At 47.0% G+C, this 26,733-nt stretch overlaps 1 protein-coding gene across 1 annotated transcript in view; it reads right to left on the bottom strand.

Annotated features, from left to right (window-relative positions):
• The window catches only part of FAT2 (FAT atypical cadherin 2), a 69,568-nt gene that overhangs the window by 31,501 nt on the left and 11,334 nt on the right, over positions 1-26,733 (bottom strand). Inside the window, exons 3-9 of the mRNA XM_077824666.1 lie at positions 20,701-20,762; positions 18,087-18,398; positions 17,106-17,316; positions 13,759-13,898; positions 11,719-11,994; positions 11,066-11,276; positions 5,177-9,229 (exon numbers count right to left, since the gene is read on the bottom strand). Of these exons, the coding sequence (XP_077680792.1) occupies positions 5,177-9,229; positions 11,066-11,276; positions 11,719-11,994; positions 13,759-13,898; positions 17,106-17,316; positions 18,087-18,398; positions 20,701-20,762 (5,265 nt within the window). The remainder of the gene's footprint in view (positions 1-5,176; positions 9,230-11,065; positions 11,277-11,718; positions 11,995-13,758; positions 13,899-17,105; positions 17,317-18,086; positions 18,399-20,700; positions 20,763-26,733) is intronic.

Below are 26,733 nucleotides of genomic sequence, written 5' to 3'. Positions count from 1 at the left end.
CAGAAGACAGAGTGAGGAAACACAGTGTACAGCGAGCGCTGAAAGTGTGAAGGGACAGGGGTTGGGGATGGATATGCTGCTTCTCTCCTGTACCACCTCACCCACTCCATGCAACCTGCTGCAGAACTTGCATGTGTTAGCAGCAGCTGTAAGGAGAAATGGGCAGGAATGTCCTATTGGCTCCATCTGAGACCTCTGACTCCTCCCTGCTGCACTTTAAGCCCCAGGAAATACCACTTATGCCTCAGTCATGGGTTGCTTAAATATTACATGAGCTACCGGGGGGGAACAAGTTGTTTTCTAAAGGTTGTTTTCAACAGCTTTGAAATGTCCCAGTGATGTGCATACGAGCCAGCACGAAAGCACACAATGTATCCCATTTCCTAAAGTCTGTCCATATCTCTCTCTATCTCCAAACACAACAGAATTATATGTGGCTAAAGAGATCTGGAAGCTACATTCACACTGAAATGCAAACACTGATTGTTCATTATTGCAGTGCAAGAAAAGATTTTTTTTTTTTAAATGTACTATTGCAACTGTAAAAGCGGCAGAGTCCTGTGGCACCTTATAGACTAACAGACGTATTGGAGCATGAGCTTTCGCGGGTGAATACCCACTTCGTTGGATGCATTGCAACTGATCTCCCGTAGCTACTTTTAATGATGTAATAAGTGAATCCAGAGGTGGTTGCGTAACGGCTAGCGGGCCAGATTCTCCAGTCTGCCAAGTTTGCTTTGTGCGGCTAAGGTGACAGAAAGTGAACTTTAAAGTGGCCAGAAACTACCCCCAGGGGTGCTGGAACAGTTTGTATAATGGGGGTGCTGAGAGCCATTGAACCAAACTGCAAACCCTGCATATGACAGAAACCACTTCAAGTCAGGGGATGCAGTAGTACCCCTAGTTCCAGCACCTGTGACTACTCTGGGAGAATTCACCCATATTGTGGGAATCTCCGGTGGCAAAGAACTGATGGCCTGCACTGGAACTGTACCAGTGTAGGCAAAGGGTGTATCTGGTGAGGGGAGGCAATGTGTGTGTGTGGTGGGGGGCAGTGGCATAGGCTCAGCTACACCAGGTTCCTCACTTACATCAGGCCATGAAACACCGTACGCCAGCGGCACAAGGGAAGCAAAAGTGGATGGGAATCTGGGAGGCAGTGACCATGAGTTGGTTGAGTTCAGGATCCTGACGCAGGGAAGAAAGGTAAGCAGCAGGATACGGACCCTGGACTTCAGGAAAGCAGACTTTGACTCCCTCAGGGAACGGATGGCCAGGATCCCCTGGGGGACTAACATGAAGGGGAAAGGAGTCCAGGAGAGCTGGCTGTATTTCAAGGAATCCCTGTTGAGGTTACGGGGACAAACCATCCCGATGAGTCGAAAGAATAGTAAATATGACAGGCGACCAGCTTGGCTTAATGGTGAAATCCTAGCGGATCTTAAACATAAAAAAGAAGCTTACAAGAAGTGGAAGGTTGGACATATGACCAGGGAAGAGTATAAAAATATTGCTCGGGCATGTAGGAATGATATCAGGAGGGCCAAATCGCACCTGGAGCTGCAGCTAGCAAGAGATGTCAAGAGTAACAAGAAGGGTTTCTTCAGGTATGTTGGCAACAAGAAGAAAGCCAAGGAAAGTGTGGGCCCCTTACTGAATGAGGGAGGCAACCTAGTGACAGAGGATGTGGAAAAAGCTAATGTACTCAATGCTTTTTTTGCCTCTGTCTTCACTAACAAGGTCAGCTCCCAGACTGCTGCGCTGGGCATCACAAAATGGGGAAGAGATGGCCAGCCCTCTGTGGAGAAAGAGGTGGTTAGGGACTATTTAGAAAAGCTGGACGTGCACAAGTCCATGGGACCGGACGAGTTGCATCTGAGAGTGCTGAAGGAATTGGCGGCTGTGGTTGCAGAGCCATTGGCCATTATCTTTGAAAACTCGTGGCGAACGGGGGAAGTCCCGGATGACTGGAAAAAGGCTAATGTAGTGCCAATCTTTAAAAAAGGGAAGAAGGAGGATTCTGGGAACTACAGGCCAGTCAGCCTCACCTCAGTCCCTGGAAAAATCATGGAGCAGGTCCTCAAAGAATCAATCCTGAAGCACTTGCATGAGAGGAAAGTGATCAGGAACAGCCAGCATGGATTCACCAAGGGAAGGTCATGCCTGACTAATCTAATCGCCTTTTACGATGAGATAACTGGTTCTGTGGATGAAGGGAAAGCAGTGGATGTATTGTTTCTTGACTTTAGCAAAGCTTTTGACACGGTCTCCCACAGTATTCTTGTCAGCAAGTTAAGGAAGTATGGGCTGGATGAATGCACTATAAGGTGGGTAGAAAGCTGGCTAGATTGTCGGGCTCAACGGGTAGTGATCAATGGCTCCATGTCTAGTTGGCAGCCGGTGTCAAGTGGAGTGCCCCAGGGGTCGGTCCTGGGGCCGGTTTTGTTCAATATCTTCATAAATGATCTGGAGGATGGTGTGGATTGCACTCTCAGCAAATTTGCGGATGATACTAAACTGGGAGGAGTGGTAGATACGCTGGAGGGGAGGGATAGGATACAGAAGGACCTAGACAAATTGGAGGATTGGGCCAAAAGAAATCTGATGAGGTTCAATAAGGATAAGTGCAGGGTCCTGCACTTAGGACGGAAGAATCCAATGCACCGCTACAGACTAGGGGCCGAATGGCTAGGCAGCAGTTCTGCGGAAAAGGACCTAGGGGTGACAGTGGACGAGAAGCTGGATATGAGTCAGCAGTGTGCCCTTGTTGCCAAGAAGGCCAATGGCATTTTGGGATGTATAAGTAGGGGCATAGCGAGCAGATCGAGGGACGTGATCGTTCCCCTCTATTCGACATTGGTGAGGCCTCATCTGGAGTACTGTGTCCAGTTTTGGGCCCCACACTACAAGAAGGATGTGGATAAACTGGAGAGAGTCCAGCGAAGGGCAACAAAAATGATTAGGGGTCTAGAACACATGACTTATGAGGAGAGGCTGAGGGAGCTGGGATTGTTTAGCCTGCAGAAGAGAAGAATGAGGGGGGATTTGATAGCTGCTTTCAACTACCTGAAAGGGGGTTCCAAAGAGGATGGCTCTAGACTGTTCTCAATGGTAGCAGATGACAGAACGAGGAGTAATGGTCTCAAGTTGCAGTGGGGGAGGTTTAGATTGGATATTAGGAAAACTTTTTCACTATGAGGGTGGTGAAACACTGGAATGCGTTACCTAGGGAGGTGGTAGAATCTCCTTCCTTAGAGGTTTTTAAGGTCAGGCTTGACAAAGCCCTGGCTGGGATGATTTAACTGGGAATTGGTCCTGCTTCGAGCAGGGGGTTGGACTAGATGACCTTCTGGGGTCCCTTCCAACCCTGATATTCTATGATTCTATGATAAGTTCAAGTTGCCTCCTGGCAACTTTCATTTACACTGGGGTTGGGGGGCTGAGAAGCAGGGAGCCAAACTGGCTCTCTCCATTGCACCCCAGGAGAATCAAGCCCTAGCATTTTTATTTTTAACTTGCTCTGTGTTTTAAAATATCTAGTGGCCACCTAGGCCTCCTCAGCTGTCATTTTGTTGTTCACTAGGCCACTGAGAACTTTGTGGCGGCAGGGGGCACAGAGCTCAGATCCTCTTGCTACAAAACCACAGGCCTCCCAGTGTGAGACTCACCATGACCTTAGGCAGCACAGAGCCTTGTGCTGTGGGCTCAGAGTTCTATCACCACTGACCCTAAGAAGTTCAAAGTGGCCTGGGCCTACAGAAGAGTGACACCCACCAAGACCGAGGAGGTCCCAGATTTGTTACCATATTTATGATGAACCCCTTCTATACGTTTACTTCAAAATAGCATGTGCTGTGTGACATGATCCAGTTCATCAGCACTTGATGGGCGTCCGCTTACACCCTGCCTCCTGTTACCCCCTACTTTTCCTTCTGATGCACATCCCCCACTAGCTGAAAAACAGGTGGCTCAGTTAAAGGGGGAAGGGGGAAAGAGTGCATGAGAGGACTCCCCCTAAAATAATGATCAGAATGGTTTCTTTTCTATGGACCCTAAAGGATAAGCGCGTCTTGATTGCATTGTGTGTTGTTTTGCTAGGCCCTGGGGCAATACATGTGTTTCTTAGAATTTTAACTACATATGGAACCGCCTAACCCAAAATAGAGAAAACATAAATAAAGCCCAAACAACATCAAAGTGCATTTTCCAGGGCATAAAGTAATCTGAAACCAGATCTTAAAGAAGCCAGAAATGTTCTGACAAAAACAGCCAAACATACTCAGCCAGATGAGTTAAAAATAACCAGGCATTCAAAAAACCAGCTAAAAAGAGTTTGAAAACACAGACACACTCCTGTTTTAAAAGATTGTAACAGATCACAGGCTACAGCATGATCTGGCTAAATGCTTTGACCCTGAAGGGTCTTTATCTGAGCTGGAACAAACATTTTAATTTTAGGCATTTGTTTCACTGTTGAGAAAGACCCTTTGTAGTCAAAACACACTACAAAATCATGCAATTACTTGTCGAAATAAAGTATGGACATTTTAGTTTTTAATCCTCTTTTTTTTTTTTAATAGGCTGTGGTTAATTTTGATTGGCCTGGCTTCCATTCTGGGTGTGCAATAACCTCCTTATTGTTTCTTAATAGTGAAAAACTTTAGTATGTCTGAAACTACAATATTGGACATTATTTGATACAGACAATGGGCTAACTAAAACCACTGGGTAAGCGTGTGCAATTACAGACATATAAGGACTGATTCTCGGAAGTGCTGAGTGCCCACAGATCTCATTGACTTCATCCTGAACGTGTTCAGTACCAGAATATCAGGCACGCGCCCACACACACAGTATCTTTACATATACATTCAGAGTATATGTACATATGCAGATTTGTATGCTGGCTAGACTGGCTTATAAGAGAAAAGCAAGACTAAAGAAATTAAATACATATCGCAGCCTCCATGAGAAACAAAATATTACGACTCACTCTGAGACTGCTGCAACACCCCTGGTGGAAAACACTTAATATGATGCATGCAATAAGTATTGCAATGGGACCGTTTGCAGAATAAGGTACTAGTCGGTGTGACTAATGGTAGCAGAATGTGGCCCTAAGATTATACGCTTATTATTCTTGCCAACTCAAGAGTTAAAATTAATAGCAGCTCACCAGTTATGTAACATGTGACACGTCTGTTCTGCTCTGAGATATCAGCATCTGTGGTTCTGAGCGTGGCAATGACCTGCCCAGGCTCAGCATTCTCAGTCACTGAACCTTTGTAGACCTCTGAGGTGAACTGTGGAGCATTATCGTTTTCATCAGAGATGGTGACCTCCACCAAAGTTTGGGAAGACAGCTGGACTTTCCTGCCATGGTCTGTGGCTACCACATAAAAACGGTAGGTCTCCTGAGCTTCACAATCCAGCCCTTTCAGTGTCGTGATCCACCCACTCTCACTATCAATGGTGAAGAGTCCTCTGATGTTGCCAGATTCTGCTTCCAGGCTGTAGGTCACCTGTCCGTCGCTCCCTGTGTCCTGGTCATTAGCGGTAACTTGAATTACTGTGGTTCCTGATGGCATGTTCTCCGTGACAAAAGCCTGATAGGGATCCGCCTCAAAAACCGGTTTATTATCATTGACATCTTTCACTTGGATACTTACTGAGACCAATGAGACCAGCTCGGTCCCCTGGTGTGAGCAGTGAGCCATTATGTCAATCTGGTACCATTTGGTCTTCTCATGATCCATGGCCTTCTTGATTTTTAAAGCCCCCGTTTGCTTGTCCAGTGTGAATACCTCATCCTTATTGCTTTCAGCGGTGGTTCCCTTCACCAGGCTGTATATGATGGGCTCCTCTGCCACAGCTTTAACTGATCCTATTTCTGATCCTTCTGGAAGGTCCTCAGATGCTGAGAACGTATACAGTGGCTCAGAAAACCTTGGCAAGGACACTTCTCTGGGGACAATCTGAAGATTCACTGGGACATGAGAGTTCCAGTGAGGGGGTCTGCTGTCTTCAGCTTTGACGTTGAAGTTAAATGCTCTATTTTCTAACCCAACGAGGCTCTCTTTGACTTTAACAACCCCAGTGGCAGCACTGATCTCAACAAGATCCTCCGCAATGCTTTCCACTGAATCAACAGAGTAGGTGACGTCTGCATTCACGCCTTCATCAGCATCATAAGCCAGGACCTGAATGACTGGGGAGCCTTTGCTTACATTGGACTGAATGGACAAGGTGTACTCAGAGGCTTTGAACTGAGGCGGGTTGTCATTCTCATCTGTAAGGATTATCTTGACTGTGCAGAAAGCCACCTTCCCGCCCCCATCCTTTGCCATGACTTTAATAGCAATGACTCTCTCGGTAGGATTTTCCCGGTCCAGCTTCTGCAGCGTGGCAATGTGGCCTTTATTGTCTATGGAGAACTTCTCCTGGGCAAGTTTGTTTATGATAGTATAATCTATACTGCCATATGGGCCATCGTCTGGGTCAATAGCCAGAAGCTCAATCACCTTGGTTCCTACCTCGGCATTTTCAGCCAGCTCTGCTTCATACACATTCTGCCAAAAAGATGGGCTGTATTTATTTGCATTGGTGGTATTGATGTACACGGGCACAGTGGTCTTGAAAACCCCATCTGAAGCAGAGACCTTGAGGTTGTAAGATGACTCCAGGTCCTTTCTACAGCGGTTGAGCATGGAAATTATTCCAGAAGTGCTGTTGATGGTGAAATGTCTTTTGTCATTGCCTGAGAGTATTACATATTCCAGTCTGGTGATGTCTCCACTGTCAGGGTCCAGGGCCTGGACCTTTATCACAGTATGGCCACAGGTGGCCATTTCGCTCACCTTGGCTTCATACTGAGGTTGGCTGAACTCGGGGGGGTTGTCATTTATGTCTGCCACGTCAATGATTACTAGGGCTTCGCTGCTAAGAGGGGGAATTCCGTGATCTGTAGCTCTTACTTTCATGAGAAACTGGTGGTTTGTTTCATGATCCAGCACGTGGGCCGTTGTGATTTGTCCCGTGTTAGGGTCAATATCAAAGGACTTGGTAGCATCTGAACTGTCGTCCAAGATCTGATAGGAAATTACTTTGTTTCGTCCTGAATCCTTATCAGAAGCAAAGAGCTGGACAACAAGGGTCTGAGCTGGCAAGCCTTCTGAGACAGATGCTGTGTAAAGCATCTGAGAAAATACAGGTGGGTTATCGTTAATATCCTCCACCTCCACTTCCACCGTGGCTTCTGAAAAGGACCCCAACGCTGTGTCCGTGGCTCTCACCGTAAATGTATGTTTTGTCTCTGATTCGTAGTCCAGCTGCCCAGTGACAGTAAGGACACCAGTCTTGAAGTCAGTGTTGAACAGTTTAAGGGACTCTTCTTCCATGATGTTGTAGATGAGCCGCAAGCCTTCAGGACTACGAGCCTGTGTGTGGAGAATAGGTGTGTACAGGGGGATATTTTCCGGCACTTTCACTGTATAGTAAAGGCTTTGGAACAAAGGATTGGATTTGTTCCTCACAGTGATTAAAACCTCTTCTTCAGCATGCAAGGGAGGCTCGCCAATATCTCTAGCAATAACTTTAAGGGTGTATTTATTTAAAGCTTGATAATCGAGGGGTTTCTTGAGCGAGATATCCCCCAAGTAGGGGTCAATCCAGAAGTACTCATAGAACTCTGCTAATGAATAAGTAATGGCTCCGTTGTCTCCTATGTCTCTGTCAGTGGCAGATACCTGAAAAACAACATCACCCGGTTCCGTACCATCCTGAACTGATGTGTAATACGGTATGTTCTCAAACTGTGGTGGATTGTCATTGACATCCTCCACATAAACCTTGACTGTAGCCTGAGAAACCCTGGGTGGGTTTCTACTGTCCTTTACTTCCACAGCAACCTCGTACATGTCCTGTCTTTCACGGTCAAACTCCACAGGCTTGGTCTGCAGCACTCCTGATGCCTGGATCATTTTGAACCTCTCCGTGCCATTTAAGAGGGAAAAAAAGAGTGGCTCATTTAGCTGATTCCCCCTGACTCCAAGAACAATCAGAGTCTCTTGATCCGTAGAATTCTCCAGCACTGTTGCTGTATACGAGTCCTGATCAAATTTTAAGGCAGTAACTTGGGCTTTGCTTAAATTTATCCTGACCAGAGCCGTACTCTTATATAAGCCATCACCAGCTCTGACTGTGAGCTCACGATAACTTCCCAGGAGGGTAGCATTAAGCACGGAGATGAGACCTGTGAGTGGGTGAATGCAGAAAGCGTTGTCAAGGTTGCCGTCCGCTATGCTATACGTCACCTCCGAATCTGCGTCTTCTGCTTGCACTTCCAAAAGCTCCATGCCTGGGTGGGCAGGCAGCAAGACAGAAAGTTCATAAGTGTCATTTAAAAATACTGGAGGAGAGTCATTCACATCTTTGACGTGGACTATGACCTTGGCAGGCATGGATGCAAATAAACAGGGATTACCCCTGTCATGGACATGTATGTTGAAGTAGAAAACCGGGATGAGCTCATAATTGATGTCGGCACGAGTGGTCAGCGTTCCCATGCTCGGATCTATATTAAAATATTTCAGTGCCTCCTGTTCTAAAATTTCATAGACCAGCAAGGCATTCGAATCTTGGTCAGCATCTGTTGCATGTGCTACCAGTGGGGCATTGTTTCCATCCATAACCATGCTTTCCAATGGAGCATTCTCGCTGATCCAGCCGACGAAGGAAGGCTTAACAAAGGCAGGTGCATTGTCGTTCTCATCCATGACGTAGATAAGCACTGTTACGTCCGTAAATGCTCCTCCCATGTTGGTGCCTCGGACTTTCAGCTGGTAAGATGAGACCTGCTCAAAATCTAAGTTCTTCTGAGTGGAAATAAGGCCTGATTGATAATTCATAGAAAATACACCATCCCCATTTCCTTCTTTGATTTCATAGCTGACAGGTGACACACTTGTGGCTGAAACCAGGATAAGAGGAGAGCCAGCAGCAATAGATTCGCTGATCTCTGTGATGTATTCCACCTCTAGAAATTTAGGAGGGGTGCTGTCGGAGGGTTTAATGTGAATGTGGACTGCAGTGGAGTCCTTAAGTTGGGGGAACCCTTGATCTTCTGCCTTTACAATGAGCGTTAACCGCTCTTGTTTGGACTGGTCAAGTTTCTGGGCAACTGTAATAATTCCAGACAGCGAGTCAATGCTGAAGAACCCTTCACTGTTACCTGAAATAAAAGAAATGGCAAAATCAAGAGATTAACTCACTCTTTGGCCGTGTCCTCTTGGATTGTTTCCAGGGACGTTCCTGGTATCATATCAAATGACTTGTGCTAACCATTGTCTGTTTCCTTCATTGGGAAATAACAATCTATATTAATGTATAGATTGGTTTGGGGTGCTGGAACAATTTGTATAGTGGGGGGGTGCTGAGAGCCATTGAGCCAAACTATAAACCCCACGTATAATGGAAACCGCTTCAAGCCAGGGGGTGCGGCAGCACCTCCTGCACCTCCTAGTTCCCACACCTATGGGCTGGTCTTCCTCTAAACATAATGATCCTGCAGTAAACTATAGGCAAACTTGTAAATAAAGGATAAGGATTATTAGAAAAATTATTCTTTAATTCAGGTGAATTTAATGCTGGTGAAACGTGCACTTGAAGTTTTCCGTTTTTGGATTGAACAGGTACAGCGTGGGCTGTGCCATATCCCCCTGCCCTACCCTGCCATAACTTATTATTATTATAATAATATGTGTATTTCAGTAGAACCTATGAGCTCCTGTCATGGCCCAGCATCTGAACGTGCTAGGTGCTGTACTAATACAGAACAAAAAGGCAGGCCCTGCCCAAAGTGCTGACAATCTAAGCAGCCAATATGGCACATCCTTAAGTGTTTGGGTTGTACTGTTAGAGTGATAAAATATATGACCATTGCAGTCTGTGGGCACCTTTGAACTGGAGGGACCATCACTAGGAATTGAAAAGAGGTACTTCAGTTTCTATAGCAATTAATTCCTTGGTGCCTCTACAGAGACAGCCAACAAGAAAGGTGGTGATAAGTTTGGGGATCATTAGCAGCTAGATGGAGACCATCCACTTATTTCACATAGGCCATCAAACAGCAGTCTGGAGGCTGCTGCAGCTGGTCCCCGTGTTTCAATCACTAACGTCTTAGCTTAGACTTGAACTTGTGACCCAGGGGTGAAATGATCTTCTCTAAGAAAACATGTTAATATTCTGTAACATGATAGAGGAATGAACAATTTCTAAATGTGCATCCACGTACTGCTCCCATTTCCAACCCAGGCTGGGGATAGATATAGCCATTAGAAAGGGCACAATGTGCTGTGATTGTCCAACAGGCTGGGGCCCTTTTTAAGGTATCCAGGAATCTGGAGCTCGTTCAGCTCTGCTGGCCCTGTGCAGTCAGGCTGTACGTCAGTTAGAGACGTTAAATGTGCCCTGGAAGAATGTTCCTGCAGCAGCTAGGCTCTGGTGGCTTGAAGATATGAGGCGATAGGGAACAGTGTGAGTTTGTGCGGAACTGAAGTCAGAGCCGGGGGACTGGGCACAAGGAAGAAACGCCAGGAGGTATTATTCCTAGCAAGCCTTCTCCTGCAGTTCACCAACAGTGCTGATTTTCCAGGCACTTTCTCCATTTTTTAGGAGCTGCCTGTCTCCTTCTACCAGAACCCAGAGAGGAATGAGATTGGATGACCAACCACAACTGTATAGGGTTCCTAATGACACTTTCTACATCGGGTGAGGCTGAGTCTGTGCACATCAGGAGAGGTCAAGGGGTCTGTTTCTACAAGGGGGGAGGCAAAAGCAGCTTCCCAATGAAAGAAACTCAGCATGCTCCTGTTGCCTCAGCCACGGAGATAGCTCTGTTTCTGCTCTGCAGATCACAAGAGCTCAGCAGTGGTAATATTGAGGGTACACAGAAACAGGACCAGCCACCGAATGGTGGATCCCACTAACTGGACAAGATTGCTCCAGTGTCTGGATCCATGTTGCACGCATGTTCTTTACTAACACTGCCCTGCCTCATGTCCCTCACCTGCCTGAAGAGAGTAGTGGATTTCAGCATTGGCTCCTTGGTCCTGATCCAGGGCTCTGACTTGTACAACCTCTGTGCCTACTGCCACTGAGTCCAGTGCCTCTGCTTCATAGTGGACGCTGACGAACTGGGGAGGGTGAATGTTGCAGTTCTCCACGTGGATGACAACCCTGGCAAAGTTCCGTTTGATGGGGACTTCCTGGTCCCTCACCTGAATGTCAGAGAGAAAGAGCAGGTTAACATTATGCTCAGTGAGGGGAGGGCCATTACTGGGTAATGCTTCTCAGTTACTCTTCCAAATGCTCATCAAGACTGAGATGTTTTGACTGTAATAACCCTGTACTATGGGTAGTGCTCAGCAGGGACTGAACCTATGCCCTTAAGAGCCGAAGCACAGGCCTCTACCAATTGAGTTGAAGGAGTAATTTTGTTAGCTGGCAGCAGTAATAGGCTCTTAACCTCGATGTGGATCAGCCATTAGCACATTTATCTGGTGTGTTACATGGTGAAAGCTAAAGGCCTGCCTTTCCCTCCCCTCTAAAAGTGTTGGCCCCAGTTTAAACTTCTCAAGCCACCCAGCCATATTTCTGATGGACAAAGGGACCCCAAAGCATGTTCCAGCTCAGCAGGCTGATGCTTTGGCTCTGACATACCATCACTGTTAAGATGTGCTGCAGCATGGATTGAGAACTGAGCCCCTCTGCTGTCATGATGGCGCCGCTGCTCGGATCCAGCTGGAAAAGCCGGGTGCTTCTGGGATCCACGCTGCCATGGAGGGTGTAGATCAAACCCTTCCCTTTGTCCTCATCTGTTGCACTGACCCGAAGGATTTCTGTCCCAGGGGGAGTGTCCTCAGGAATTGTCAGCTCGTAACGGCTCTCCTGGAACTGGGGGCGGTGCTGGTTAATGTCAATCACATGGACGTAGGCCTGCAGAGGAAGTAGTGCATTATTCAGGGGAGCCTGTTCCGGGGCCCAATCCTATTCACTAATCAAGGGGTTGCAGGAAAAATTCAAAACACAGACTGACCAGTAAATAGTGTGTGGTAAAGTTAGGTACGCAACTGTTGTGCCTTTGTTTCCTGAATGCAGCCATTTTGTGCTCATTTCCGTGCAGGCTGTCCAAGAAGATGCCCACTGTGCTCTTTTCATTGAGCCTTTATCTTTGCTCACTGTAATTTTGTTGATCTCTCAGTCTAAAAAGCCTGAAAGTGTCTGCTGCTGGTATATGGAGAAACACTCACCGTTTGCCCTGAAAACATGAATGCAGCCACTGGTCTTGGCTTTGCTGGCTAATGTCAGGCTGTTGCTTGTTAATTTCACACTGGGAAACTGAGGGAGCAGGAATGGTGGGTGGGAGGAGCTTGTACATATCAGGAGCAGTGTGAAAATATTTAAAAAAGAATAACCCCCTTGAATATTTTACGGTAAAACCTGCAAACCGCAAACCCTATTTCTGCTGCGGAGGTTGGCTGGTTCCTTCCATTATCCAATACCCCTGAATCCCTCCCTTGCCCTCCCCATTACACCCCCACCTCTGCACCTTTTGACCACATCTTGCCCAGCCCGCTGTAATGATTTGCTTCCTTTTTAACAAAATCAAACATGCCATAGTGTTTTGCAACAGCAAGTTTGCTGACATCCCGCAGTGGCCACTGGTGCCAAAATAAACCGATGATGAGATTGTGGGAGGCCACAAATGCGCATTAGCCAAAGTGGTGTTTGTTTTTTATTTGGAACGATAGTTTGTGACATTGAAGATAGCAGGTGGTCACCAATGAATTTTGGTGGAATGGCAGCCTCTGCCTGTCTAACATCCTTGCTAACCTCCCCCTACATACCACCCCAGGGAATTTCCCACAACGAGTCACCACAAGGAGCACTGATGGGTCAGTCAAGGTGAGAATCCCGTTGTAAAATGCTTGTTGATTTTTGACTTCTCCTTGTCTCTGCAGGGTAATGGTCTGAGAGCGAGCAATCCCTCTCAGGGTGGAGCATCCTCAGCCTACACAAGTGGAGAGGGGACGTGCTTTTGGATACTGAATTGAGGAAGGGGTAGAGCAGAGAGCCCATGTCTCCTCCTTTCTGTTCCCCAGCCTTCTCTCCATGTCACCAGCCTGAGAGTAGTCCCCTTTGTGCTGAGAACGAGAGAGGTTGCTGCAGTGCCAAACAGGGAAGAAATGGGGATAACATTTGAATGGGTGTATCCCCCCTAAATCGGTCACTGCTGCCCTTTCGGTTCTCAGGGCCTTGGGTCTCCGCTGTGTACAGCACTGTACTCATACTGATCCTCCGCTGCTACATGTCCTCTCTGACCTCTCACTCTCGCTCCTCCAGCCGTAAAAGCTGAGCAAAGGACCTTGATAAAAGGATTAAACAGCCTCCTCCTTACTCATCCCCCCCAACTCCCTTCTTTCACTTAGGTTGATTTCCTGTGGGACTCTTCTGCTTCTACTCTTCTGATATAAATGACTAAGGGATTGAGTGCAAGAGTTTAAATTAGAGTGTACAGTCCTTGGGGCGCAGGCCTCATCTTCCTAAACCCTGAGCCTGGGGAGCGTAAGAGGGATTTACAGCAACCCCAAATAGGCACAATGCAATGAGACTCGCATTGCTAGGGCCCGATCCAAAGCCTGTTGAAGGCAATGGAAAGATTAGCAACTTTAACCGCCTTCAGGAAGGGTGGGAACTTACCTGGGTCCTGATGAAACTCGACCCATCAGTGACTTCTACTGTAAGGTTATAGCTTGGCTTCTTCTTTGCATCTAGGGCTCTCGCAATGACCATGCTGCCTGTGCTCTTTTCAATATCAAAATCCATGTCATCGTCACCACCTGGGATGGGGAAGAGAAATAAAACGGAGGGATGTGTGGGGGGGGGAGGGGAAGCAATATAATAAAAGAAGAATTTTGCTCCAAGGAAGCTGGGGTGTGTGTGAATTAAAGCTTGGCAGCTGGCAGGCATTCTAAATGTCCCACCGCCAGGACATGGAGGGAAGTATGTAGATAGGACCGGAGGGAGGTCCCATGGGCAGGATGAGTCAGTGAAAGCCTTTTTCTTGTTGTTTGGTAAAGAATCTAAAAGGCCTGATCAGAGGCAGAGGGAACACTGGGGCATCTCCAGCTGAAGAGAAGGACTAGGAAGGTGACCCAGGCCTAGAATTGTCAGGGGAGACAGAATGTGCTGGCTTCACATTGGGCGGGAATTTTCCTCCCTTTACCCCCATCCCAGTCCCCGAGGGGAGCCCTGTGTTCCACGGATTGCCTCTAGCCCTCAGTGTAGTCACTGCAAGAGCTGGGTGGGGGAAGGCAGAGCTACTAAGTCTCCCAGATTGGCTAGAGACTCACAAGTTTGGGCACCCATCCCTGGGCACCGGCTCTTAGTTCTTGCACTCATTGGGAGGACAGGGGAGTGGTTTGGAGGAAGGAGCTCTAGGCCGCATCTCTATAGTAAGAGCCCTGGATGGAAGCATTAGGGATCTAAACCATGCAGACCCCTAGGAGCCCTCGAGAATGGTAACCATGGAGTTCTGGCCTTGAGGACCATAACCCTCAGCTCACTCACAGCCACAGAGAGGGCTAGAGGACTGGTAGTGAATAGAATGGTACTATGTAGCTATGTTGCTCTAGATGTACTTCTGTGGCCATGGGCGGTTTGGGGGCTACACTCTAGGCAGGGTTTCTATGGTCAGGACATCCCATTGTGGGTGAGCAGTGGGAAATCTGAGGGACAAAGAGAGGGACCAGAAAGGAGATGGAGATGGGAGAAGCTAGGCCAGAGGAGTGGCCAGGGGGAAACTCTAGCTGTGGAATAGGGAGCTGAACAGAAACAAGGGTTTGAGGAAAATCTCAGATGGGAGACAGAGAAGAGGGTGGGAGGGAGGAAGAGTGATTTTATGCGAATGATGCCATGGATATTCAAATTTGAAAATTAGGGCATTACCTCATTTGCATCCACTCTCCAGATTTCTAGAGCTACAGGCTTATCACCTATGGGAAAGGGGGTGACTTTGCACAAGGGAAAGCTGCAGTGGATTTCAAACTCCAGGGTCGCACTGACAGTAAGTTAGTGGTGTCCTTCCCTGCCATGGCAGGGAGCCTGCAAGCTCTCGGAGAAGCCCAACGCTGAACAGCTGCAGAAGCAGACGGCACTCCCAGTGTGAGCAAAGGCCGTTTCCTTCAGCCCAGATGGCCACATAGCACAGACTCGAGGAACTCAGTGGAAGACTCATTCCTCATGCTATTGCTAGGCAGCCCAAGGATGACCGCCCCTGCACTGAGTCTCACACTCTATTTGCTTGTTATTCACATATGACATGCAAAATGCCATTGGAATAAGCTGGTTTATAGACGGTTAGAGGCTGTTAGGGCTATTTATCATGTGCCCCAACACCTCTGCCAGACAGCAGCCAGATTCCCCAACATTCTGAATCAGGCGTATTTTCCTATGAGCATCCAATGGTGCAGCTATCAGGGTGTGTGGGAAAATCCTGATTGATACAGTGCAAGACAGACAAAAGAAGCCGAGGCTGAGGAAAAGAAATTGACAAGTGGCTTTCCTTCCACCAGCATAAGCGATCAGCACTCTAACCTCACTTCCATGGGGAAATGGCGCCAGAGGAGAGGAGAAAACCAGGTAAGTAAAGACCCCAAGTAGAAGAGGGAAGAAGATGCTCAGAGCCCCCCAAGGAAAATGTGAAATCCCTCCCCTCTCTTCAGCTGCTACCCCCTTGAAGGTGGCTCAGTCTAGGCTCCCACCCTCTCAGTTGTCAAACCCTGCCTCCAGTAAGAAAAACCCTGACATCAGGGAAAGGCTAGTCCCAAATTCCGCACCAAGGCTTCCTGATTTCTGCAGCATGAGAAGTACAGCATTCAGCTGCAAATCACAACTTCACCAGCCGCGTAAAATAAATTAAACAATACGGATTCAGATGCATGGTGATGCAGCACTTCACAAAGTGCCGACTAACAGCCAATGCATTCACAACTGCCTTTTCTGAATTTGGCACGCAGGAGATCAGAAAGGGCCCAAACTATAAGGGAAGATAAACGCTGTGATGAAATTCAGAGGTAAATATCCTGGGGGCTATAAAATCCAGGCAAGTGGTAATAAAGCCAGAGAAACGTTGGGTTGGCATTGTCAGTGCTATACAAGGTCGAGGCTCATTGTTAATTGTATTTGTACTTCATTATCCTGGCCCAAATGCAAGAGAGGCGGGAGAAGGATTTACTCACACACTTAAAGCTCTGCCTGTGAAGGACAATTCCTGCAGACTGGACCCCAGCCGGGACTAGGCCAAATAGGCACGTGACATAATCTCCCCATGGTACCAGGCGCATACTGAGCACTGAACAGCATGACAGTTCTGAATCACTATCTCTGCCCAGTGTGATCCATGGACAAATTCACCCCAATTTCACAGGCTGCCTTCCCACAAAGTTGTCCCAGAGTGGAGTTCTAAAAAGGAGAACTGTCCTGGGTAAGCACTTCCATCAGAAGTACGGGAAAGACACACGGTCTATATCAAACCTGATCTCATGGAAATCGTAGGCTATTTAAGAGCAGACTCAGGGGAGGAAGAAGAGGAGGAATCCAGAAAGAACTGTTTTCCAGAGGAATCATACAGTGCCCTGAGCAAAGCAAGCCTGGTAACCAAGTCAGCCAAACAGAAAGCTCAAAAGGTCTTTTACCAGGCTGCACAGCCATGATTGCCACATATTTCCCACGAGCCATGTGAGTCTGTCTCACCCGCAGCATCTTCCAAAGCGGGAGATTTCATTATAGATGGGCAAGTGCCAGAAATGTCACTGTAAAATATGACGGGTAGTTGTTCTTGGGCACCGACTCTTTTAGTGGGGCAGCTATGTTTACTGTGTAGTCAGCCTGAATGTCATTCAGTGCCTACATGGAGGCTTCTCCTATAATCTTAAGTAAACTGCTTTGTTTGCTCTGGGCATGTATGTGCTGAATGCCCAGAGAACTGGGGCAAAATTCTTCCAGCTCTTAGACACCATAGCACTAGTTTCCCACTGGTGCCTCACCTGTGATGTTAAACCAGAGCTGGCTGGGTCCCATCTCAACGCTGATCACTCCCACCATGTGGTTCACAGGGTCCGTTTCCATCACAGCAAAGTTAAAATGCGGCTCGTCAAAAGCTAGTGGCTCTGAGGAAGGGCCTGGGCTAGAGACCCAACTGATGTGAAGCCGCACGCTGGAGGAAAGTGGGGGGCTGCCACCGTCTGTCGCCTTGACCTGCCAATGAATACACAGGCTGAGTTTCAGAGAGAAGTCTGGTTTAGCAGTCTTGCACACTAACCAGGTTAGGCTGAAGTTCTCAGGGCCCGGCTCTGCATGATACTTCCCTGAAGTTTCTCTTTGAGTTTTAAGCCTGAACGTGCCCATAAACCACAAAGCAAACCTCACTCATATGGGCAAAGTTTGACCTGCTTTCACAGAGACGTCATGCAACCAAATTCCTATTGGTCACAAAGCAAACCCTTATACTTTCCCAGGCTCACTCCAAATCAGACCCATGCTTGTGTCAAAGCAGAGAGGGACCTGGGCCAGGAGCCTGGATCCAAAAGCCCCTGAAGTTGGCAGGAGTTTGAACTTGAATTGAAACTTTGTGAGTTGGGTTCCGGCTCCTCTCTGCAATGGATCTGAACCAGAACTCCAAATCTAAACACCTCTAAATCTATGGGAAAGCTCAGACGCAGATCCAAGCCCAGGTGACATCATGTGGAACATGATATTCTCCCTGGAAGAATGTGGTGCATTCCACCTCAGACTTTTCCTCCATTTTTCATACCTCCATCTCACTTTCGCTGGTTCTCTTTGTCCCTCCATCTGTGCCCATCTCCCCCTCCCCACTCTCTCTCTCTCTTCCATGTGTCCCTCTCATCTTATCCATCTTCTTTCTCTCCTCTCTGATTTTCTCCCTCCCTCCTACTTCTGTGTTTCCCTCTCCGCTTTCCCCCTACCCGTCTCCCTTCATGTGCATTCTCTCTCTGTGCCTCTCTCACCGTTAGTATGTTGTATTCCGAGGCAGGGAAAGCCTTTCTGGAGAGCACCGTGCCTGTTGCAGGGTTGATTGTGAATATCCCCTCCTCATACTCCTCCATGCTATAGGTGACCTGTCCATTCTGCCCCACATCACGGTCTGAGGCAATCAGCCTGCAAACTGGCAGTGGAGCCTCAGAAGCTGCTCTCTCCTGGAGCTGAACCATGAAGAGTTTGTGGGGGAAGCTGGGAGGATTGTCATTGGCATCCAGGACCTGGATCACGACTCTGGCAGTGGACTTCAGGGTTGGATCTCCGTTGTCCGAAACAGCAACCTGCAAGCAAACCAGGGGACTAGGTAAAGGAGCATCTTATCATGAGCCAGAACACAACAGCCAACCCTCATCATGAAGGGCAGTTGTAAAAATATAGGGTGGTTGTTTTGTGTATGTGTATTTGTCCGCCACCACGATTTGAATGTCACTTCCGCCGCCTGGATGAAATTTCAAACCTATCCAACTGCATGTGACCAAGTTATTCTCTGGCGTTTGCAGCTTGCAGAAGTTGTGTGTTACACTACGCGGTGTTGTCTAGGGCTGGTCCACTTAAGAGGAGATGCATTTACAATTGCACCTTGTGCTGAAGGGCTAGAGATACCTGCTCTTAGCACTGAAGGTCCCAGATTCTAATAGTCCAGGCCATGGGTCATTATAGATATAAACTCTAAGAACCTGATTCTCCTCTCATTTACACTGATATAAATCAGGAGTAATTCCATTGAAATCAGTGGAGTAAAACGGATGTGCTTGAATCCGGTCCTACTCTTGCTACACAAATATATACGTTATTCCAGGGTTCTGGATGCATGAACAGGCAGTCATGACCTCCCCATGGTGTGTGTGAGCTCTGTGCCAAAAGTCATTAAAAACTGACACCCTAGACTGAGCACAAGATCTCAGATCTGACCTGTGATCTTTGTGTGACAAGTTATTGATAATGTTTTGGATACAGGGACTGTATAAGTTTATGGAGGAGATGCTATGATGGGATAACATGATTTTGGCAATTAATTGATCTTTAACTATTCATGGTAAATAGGCCCAATGGCCTGTGATGGGATGTTAGATGGGGTGGGATCTGGGTTACTACAGAGAATTCTTTCCTGGGTATCTGGCTGGTGAATCTTGCCCACATGCTCAGGGTTCAGCTGATCGCCATATTTGGGGTCGGGAAGGAATTTTCCTCCAGGGCAGATTGGAAGAGGCCCTGGGGTTTTTTTGTCTTCCTCTGCAGCATAGGGCACGGGTCACTTGCTGGAGGATTCTCTGCACCTTGAAGTCTTTAAACAATGATTTGAGGACTTCAATAGCTCAGACATAGGTGAGAGGTTGATTGCAGGAGTGGGTGGGTGAGAGTCTGTGGCCTGCATTGTGCAGGAGGTCAGACTAGATGATCATAATGGTCCCTTCTGACCTTAATATCTATGAATCTATGAAACAAATAGGATGGAGGTTCTTTGTCTTCGTTTAGGATTTGGCCATTTTCACTGATGTGTTTGTGAAATTCTTGGAGGGTGGGAGAAAAGGAACAGAAAAGTCCTGAAACTGTAGAATAATAGTGTGCTGAAATATCTCCCAAATGATCATGGAATCCACAGAAATATAGAAAAGGGGCAGGAAAATTCACCCTTGCCTGGAACTATTGAGTTTAGAAACAAGGAAGACATTGACAAATGTACTGAAGTGACTGAGCACAGGTGCTGGAGATAAGAGCTTCTGAGTTCTAATACTGACTCACCCTGAGGCTTGGGGCAAGTCACTTAACCTCTCTGTGCCTCAGTTTATCCCTCTGTTAAATGGGGATAAACAGATCTCTTGGGGATGCTGTGAGACTGAAAAGGTATGTGTGTGTAGAGTGTTCTAGAATTACTAAACATTATTATTAGGGAGGAGAGGGCTGGTTCCTCAGCACAACTGGGGATTCCTTCAGCTTTATGGAAATCACTCTACTGTAGGGGAATCTCCTGGTGATGTAAAGGCAGCATAGCTTGCTCTGTACCACCCTTGCTTTCCTTTCTGCATAGGGGCCAAGTTAACGCTCTGGCAATCCTGGGCTAGTGGAATGGTCCATAGGGTTCCTGTGCCTTCTCTAACTTGTACTGGGTGTTAGTTTGGCCCCAGCAGAGTTCTAGGATTGGCGAGGCCCCTTCCCTTCCCTGCAATCCAACGGCACCCAGCATGAGCTCAGTGCACCTGAGGACTGGGCTCAGATAACGCCGTACACTAAGATAAATAAGGGTGAATTTCTCTGCCTTGGTCTCTTACAAATGAATCATTGTCCATCTTGTTAGAGGCTAGAATTGCAATTCCCACCCTTCGTTCCCCATGGTTTGGCAACAGGCCTCGTGTTCCTCCACTCTTCCGTTAGGAAATCTTGAGGCACTTTTCAAAAACATTGTGCAGCTGGCACTTGGGGCAACACAGGAAAAAAAAGCCAACATTTAATTATCTTTCCCAGCGCTTGGGAGCTGATGGTACGAGCCTCTTTCTCTGTGCGCCAACTTGCAAGGCAATGTTCTTTGAGGACTTGAAACACTTGCAGGTAAATAAAACTAATTACAGCTTCGTCATTACCCACCTCTAGGATATGTTCAGCCTTGTGTTCTCGATCCAGCTGCCGAGAAGTGGTGGAAATCAGACCTGCCAAGAGAGAGATAATCTTTGAGTTCCAAGCCTCATAGGAGTGGATGGCACAAATCGCTCTTCCAACTCGCCAGCCAGAGCCAGAGTTTCCAGTGCCAATGTTACCCCTTAAGTAAATGGATGAAAAAGCAAGTGGACTGTGGGAAGAGAGCATTTCCTGACCCCAAACTAGCAAACTTCCCATGCTTGTGAGTAGAAGTGGTTTTACAATGTGGAAATGTTGCCTCCTGTTTCTCCGTTTTGAACATTGATCTCTAACTGTTACAGTATTTTGGGCAAAAGTTTGAAGTTCCTTTTTATGGAGGGGAAGAATATCTCTCCCAGCCAGCAGCTGGAAGCTGAAGCTAGATAAATCCAGGCTATAATGTACACATTTTTAACAGTGACAGTAATTAACCATTGGATTAGCTTTCCAAGGGATATGGTGGATTCTCCATCATTTGAAGTCTTTAGATCTAGAGTCGATGGCTTTCTAAAAAATATGCTCTAGCATGGGCTTGTTGCAGGGATTAGTGGGTGAAATTCTCTGGCCTGTGTTATGCAGGAGGTCAAACCAGGTGATCATAATGGTCCCTCCTGGCCTTTAAATCAATGATTTTCACAAGCAGCTAGCCAAGGAGAGCTGGATCCTGGTGGTGACTCCTCTCCTGTCTTAACAGTGATCCTGTTCAGAAGGGCTGCCAGCTTTGCATTGTTTTCAAAACCAGCTCTTCCAGCTGATGGAAATGTTATATATAATGCATGACTTTCTGACAATGAACAGCCTCCTGCCTGTGAGCTCTCTGTGTCACAGCCCTGGGTCTGCCACGGCCAGCAGTCACTGCTTGGTTTATTATGTATTCGTTATGGGTCAAATCCTGAGGGCCGTTACTCACGCAAACTCCAACTGAAGTCAATGGGAATTTGTGTGAACACTGAGTGAGGACCTCAGATTTGGACCGATAATAATACTTACAATAACCAATCATAATGCCTAGGGAGTTTGTGGAATCTCCATCACTGGAGATTTTTTAAGAGCAGGTTAGAGAAATACCTGTCAGGAATGGTCTAGATAGTACTTAGTCCTGTCGTGAGTGCAGGGGACTGGACTAGATGACCTCTCAAGGTCCCTTCCAGTCCTATGATTCTATGATAATGAACTATCATAGTAAGTGTAATTACAATCTATTGCACTTTCCATCTGAGAATCCCAAACAGCTTTCCAGGCATTCATGAAGGTGCTTTGGCACCTTTAATATCTCTGCAATGTAGATATTATTATGTCCTTATTCCAGATGGACAGATGGAAGCAGGGAAGGTTGAGGACCATGCACAAGGTCAGAGTAAGTCAGTGGCAGAACTGTGAATAGAATTCAGGGAGCCTGTCTGACAGTCCCCTGCTTTAAGACTAGACACCCTGTTACAAGGCAGTGTGGCCTAGTAGCCTGGACTAGGGCTCAGGAGACCTGGGTTCTAGTCCCAGCTCTGCTATTGGGCCTGTTGGGTGTCACTTCCCCTCTCTGTGCCTCAGATTTCCCATCTATAAAGTGAGGATAATGATACTGCCCTCTTTTGAAAAGCACTTTGAGATCTGCCATTGCAAAGCTAGGTATTATTATTATTTAGTATTTATAATAAGCATGACAAAAATGTTCTCTACTCCTTGTCTCTCTTTATTGGCATGACCGCTCTGCAGAGTGGGGAGAGCACAGGGTATGAGAGATTCCAGACGAGGCCATTGCTAAGGTGCATGTTTGGCTTAACAACCACAAAGGCACCTTTTTGAAACCAGATTGTTTCACGGGGTTGCCTGCCCTCAGTAAGCAGCTGTGTCCACTGGCTGGCCTCCCTGAATCTCACCCATTGTCTGCTACACAAATGCCAATTCCTGGTGAAATATCTCCATATGAGAAAAGTACCTTTGAAAATAAATGGGGAAAGATTAGACTTTACCTTGCATATTCCAGATCCCATATGGGAACAGACCTTGTATATTTTTCATATCCTACTGAATGTGTGTGTGTGATGCAGTGTTGCTAACTCCTGTGATTTTGAGACACATGGTGCTTTAAGCCCCAACTCCTGGAGTCGAATGATGATGTGAGAATCTCAGCTTTCATTTTTTTTAAAAAGTACGTTTTTAGCCCTCACAGTTAGGGATAAAAGCTTTAAAATGCGACTGCGTGTACCCCAAGGCTCGGGAAGCAGAAGGCAAATTAAAGTAAACCCCACATATATAGTTAAAAACACTTGTGATTTTTAAGTTAATCTCATGATTTTTGAGGCTTGACCTCGGACTTTTGAACACAAATTGTTGAATAGTGTGCCTGGGTGGTAGTATATGTGTATATTTGTCAGCATGTGTGTGCGTGTAGCAGTCTGTCTAGGGGATATGTCATTCTCACTGTGCTTACATCATCCCTTCTTTCATTCTACCACCTGTTGTCAGTTGGATTGCCTTTAAAAAGAGAGTGGAATGCGTCAAATGCCATTTGCAGGGGTGTCAAAACTGACAACACAAATGTTTTTATATCCTGTTTCTGATCCAAGGGTTAATACAGTTACTGGATAGATACTGTTGTTTTAAATTTGGTCATAGTTACTTTTGTGTACAAGTGTCTAAATGCCACAGGCAGCAGAAAATCGCATGTGGCTGCGAGAAACACCCTGCAGCTGTGGCAGCTGCCACTATAAACATTTATGTGATGCATTTAAAACAGTAAACCTGGTCTCCTTAATGTATCTTATAACAAGAGTAGCTTTCATAGATTCAGAGATATTAAGGTCAGAAGGGACCATTATGATCATCTAGTCTGACCTCCTGCACAATTCAGGCCACAGAATCTCACCCACCCACTCCTGCGAAAAACCTCTCACCTATGTCTGAGCTATTGAAGTCCTCAAAACATGGTTTAAAGACTTCAAGGTGCAGAGAATCCTCCAGCAAGTGACCCATGCCCCATGCTACAGAGGAAGGCGAAAAAAAAGCAGGGCCTCTTCCAATTTGCCCTGGAGGAAAATTCCTTCCCGACCCCAAATATGGTGATCAGCTGAACCCTGAGCATATGGGCAAGATTCACCAGCCAGATACCCAGGAAAGAATTCTCTGTAGTAACTCAGATCCCACCCCATCTAACATCCCATCACAGGCCATTGGGCCTATTTACCATGAATATTTAAAGATCAATTAATTGCCAAAATCATGTTATCCCATCATACCATCTCCTCCATAAACATATCGAGTTTAATCTTGAAGCCAGATAGGTCTTTTGCCTTAAGCCATAGCTTAACGGACTATGTTTGGATATATGTGATGGATTTCCCCCCCCAGTCATCATTTCTACATCTGAGCAGAGGTAGAAGAGCAAGAAGCAATAATACAGCAATCAAGGAGTCTTTGAATCTGCCCCTTGTCATAGAATGTAGCGCTAGAAGGGACCTCAAGAAATCATCAAAGCCTCCCCCCACGCTGGGACAGGAACAAACATGTCTATGAGAACAAGTAAGGCTCTGATTTAGCAAAACACTTTGGCGCATGCTTAAGTGCTTTGCTGAATCAGGGCCTAAATGCTGAGTCATAAGCAATGGTGCCTGGTGAGACTGCTGAATCCTGTAGCCATGGCTTACGTCTGACGAGATGGGATAGGTAGGTGGACGCAAGGATGGTAAGTGGATGTGAAAGGGGGAACATGGGTGAAATGGGTGCGGTGTAGTTGTAGTCATGTAGAGAGACAAGGTGGTTAAGGTGATATCTTTTATTGGACCAACTTCTGTTGGTGAGAGAGACAGGCTTTCGAGCCCTGAAGAAGAGCAACGTGTGGCTTGAAAGCTTGTCTCTCTCACCGACAGAAGTTGGTCCAATAAAAGATATTCCCTCACCTCGTCACACTGGTAGAAAGTTAGTCACAAAAAGGAGGCCAGACAGAGATGGTGGTGGAACTGAAAACAAACCAGGTTCTGGCTAAGCATCACAGTAACAGAGAAATGAAGGAATAGAGGGTGGGTGGACTGGGTCCTACTGATCATCATTATTCTATGACACATGTATCACGTCCCAGGCTAAACCTTCTCCGTGGATAATGGAGAACCCTGCTCACCAGCACGGGCTGATTTTGCTTTATGTCCATAACTCCTGGGTACAATGGGGGGTCTCTCTTCCATTGGCTTCTCTTTCTGACCCCAGGGCAAGTTCCACTAGGGCAAACTTGTTTCTGTGCCCCCCACCCCGTGCCCAGTCACAGCTAGTGATGCCTCTCCATGGTTTGCTAACCAGCCTGTCCTGAGCCCAGAAAGCACGTGTGGTTAACGGTTAATTGTTCTAATTCCCAAACAGAGCTATAGTACTGCATGCCTGCCAAGACACACAAATGCAAAGTGTGTTCACACAACTCCGGCAGCTGAGCACTCGGAGCCCCAGAGGCGGAGACTGGACACGAAGTTCAGGGGAAGCCGGGCGGAATTTTTTCTTTGTTGCCATTCTGTTAGGCACACTCTGAAATCAGAGGGCTAGAGTGGAAGGCAAAACCATTATGGAAGGGAAACTTCCATTAGCTTTTGTGCTCTGAAGAGATGTTTACACACAGCTGTTTGAACCACTTCCTCCTAGGAGCTGGAAAAAAGCACCCCCTCCCCTACTCCCCCCCAGATAATTGTTGTTTTCCTTTCTGATTTGGCCAATGCTGAGCAGGCTTTCTAATGGGATTTGAAATCCACTCTGGGTTTTTTGGCTGATTTCCTTGTCTGTGCCCCAGTGCACAATAATGGTTAAGGTACCTTGTCACGGTTTGGAAAGGCACAATGACTAGCCAGGAGGCTCGAGCTCCAGAGGCCAACGCAGCTCCTACACACAACATGGAGGTTAGATGCCACTGGAGCGGTTAACTCCCTCGAGCTCTTACTGCCTGGGTTAATCATTGAGCGGGGTGGCCTTTTTACAAAATCCCAGACAAGAACCATCACAAACATGTTTACTCCTTGGTTGTCGCCTCCTCCAGGCTGGTCCTGAAGATCACTTGCAAACTAACTGAGGTCCTGTATTGTCTTTACAGTTCTTTTCCAGCTGGAAGAAAAGTTTGCAAGGCCAGGAATGCACAAGCCCTGTGCTTGCAGCCTGTCCGAGCCCACGTGCTGACAATGGAAACAGATCATTTCTGCCTGCAGCGACAGAATGCCTCCTGTTCATTGTCAGAATAAGGGGAAAGAAAGCCAGGCATGCTGGAACAGGAGCAGCAAGCAACAGTGCGTTGGTATCAGCCAACAGAAAAAAACAGCTTCTGCTGGCAGAGCTGGGGATAGGGTTCTGACCTCATGCCCAGCTCGGGCAAGAGCAGAACCCAAAGAGTTAACACAGGGAGCTCCAAGGTCAAGGGCACCTGAATTTTTCACCACAAGGCCCTGAAAAAGGAGAAGGTAGTTTGCCTAAAATCCTCTTTCTCCCTTCTGTTGTCCTCTTCCCTCTTTCATTTCCCCCCCCCATGTGCTTTCTTGCTCTACCTCACCCTCTTTCTTTTATTCTGCTCTCCCATTTTACCCCCTCATTAGACCCTTCTCCCTCTTTCTTTCTTTTGGCACAAATTGTTAACAGCGACCATTGAAACGAACTGTCAAGGGCAATGGTGGATTCTCCATCTCTTGGTGTCTTCAGATCCAGACTAGATGCCTTTCTGGAAGATATGTTTTAGCCACACACAAGTTATTGGGCTCATTAAAGGGACAACTGGGTGAAAGATAATGGCCTGTGACATACTGGAGGTCTGACTAGACGATCTAACGGTCCCCTCTTTCCTTATATCTCCCTGTGATGGAATGCTCACCCCACACTAGACAACAAAGGGTTAATGTGGCCCAGGTGGGGTTAAGTAATCCAATAGGCCACATCTGAGGGAGGATGAGCCTTGATGAGCAAGCCCTGATTAAGGATGGAGCCCAGCTGAGTAGGAGCAGGTGGGGCTAGTATAAAGCAAGGAAGTTTACAGCAGAAAGGGGCTGC

The sequence above is a fragment of the Eretmochelys imbricata genome, chromosome 8 (genome assembly GCF_965152235.1).
Source record: "Eretmochelys imbricata isolate rEreImb1 chromosome 8, rEreImb1.hap1, whole genome shotgun sequence".
Lineage (NCBI taxonomy): Eukaryota > Metazoa > Chordata > Testudines > Cheloniidae > Eretmochelys > Eretmochelys imbricata.
The sequence above is the reverse complement of the archived record's forward strand: the minus strand, read 5'-3'. Positions and strand labels throughout refer to the sequence as shown.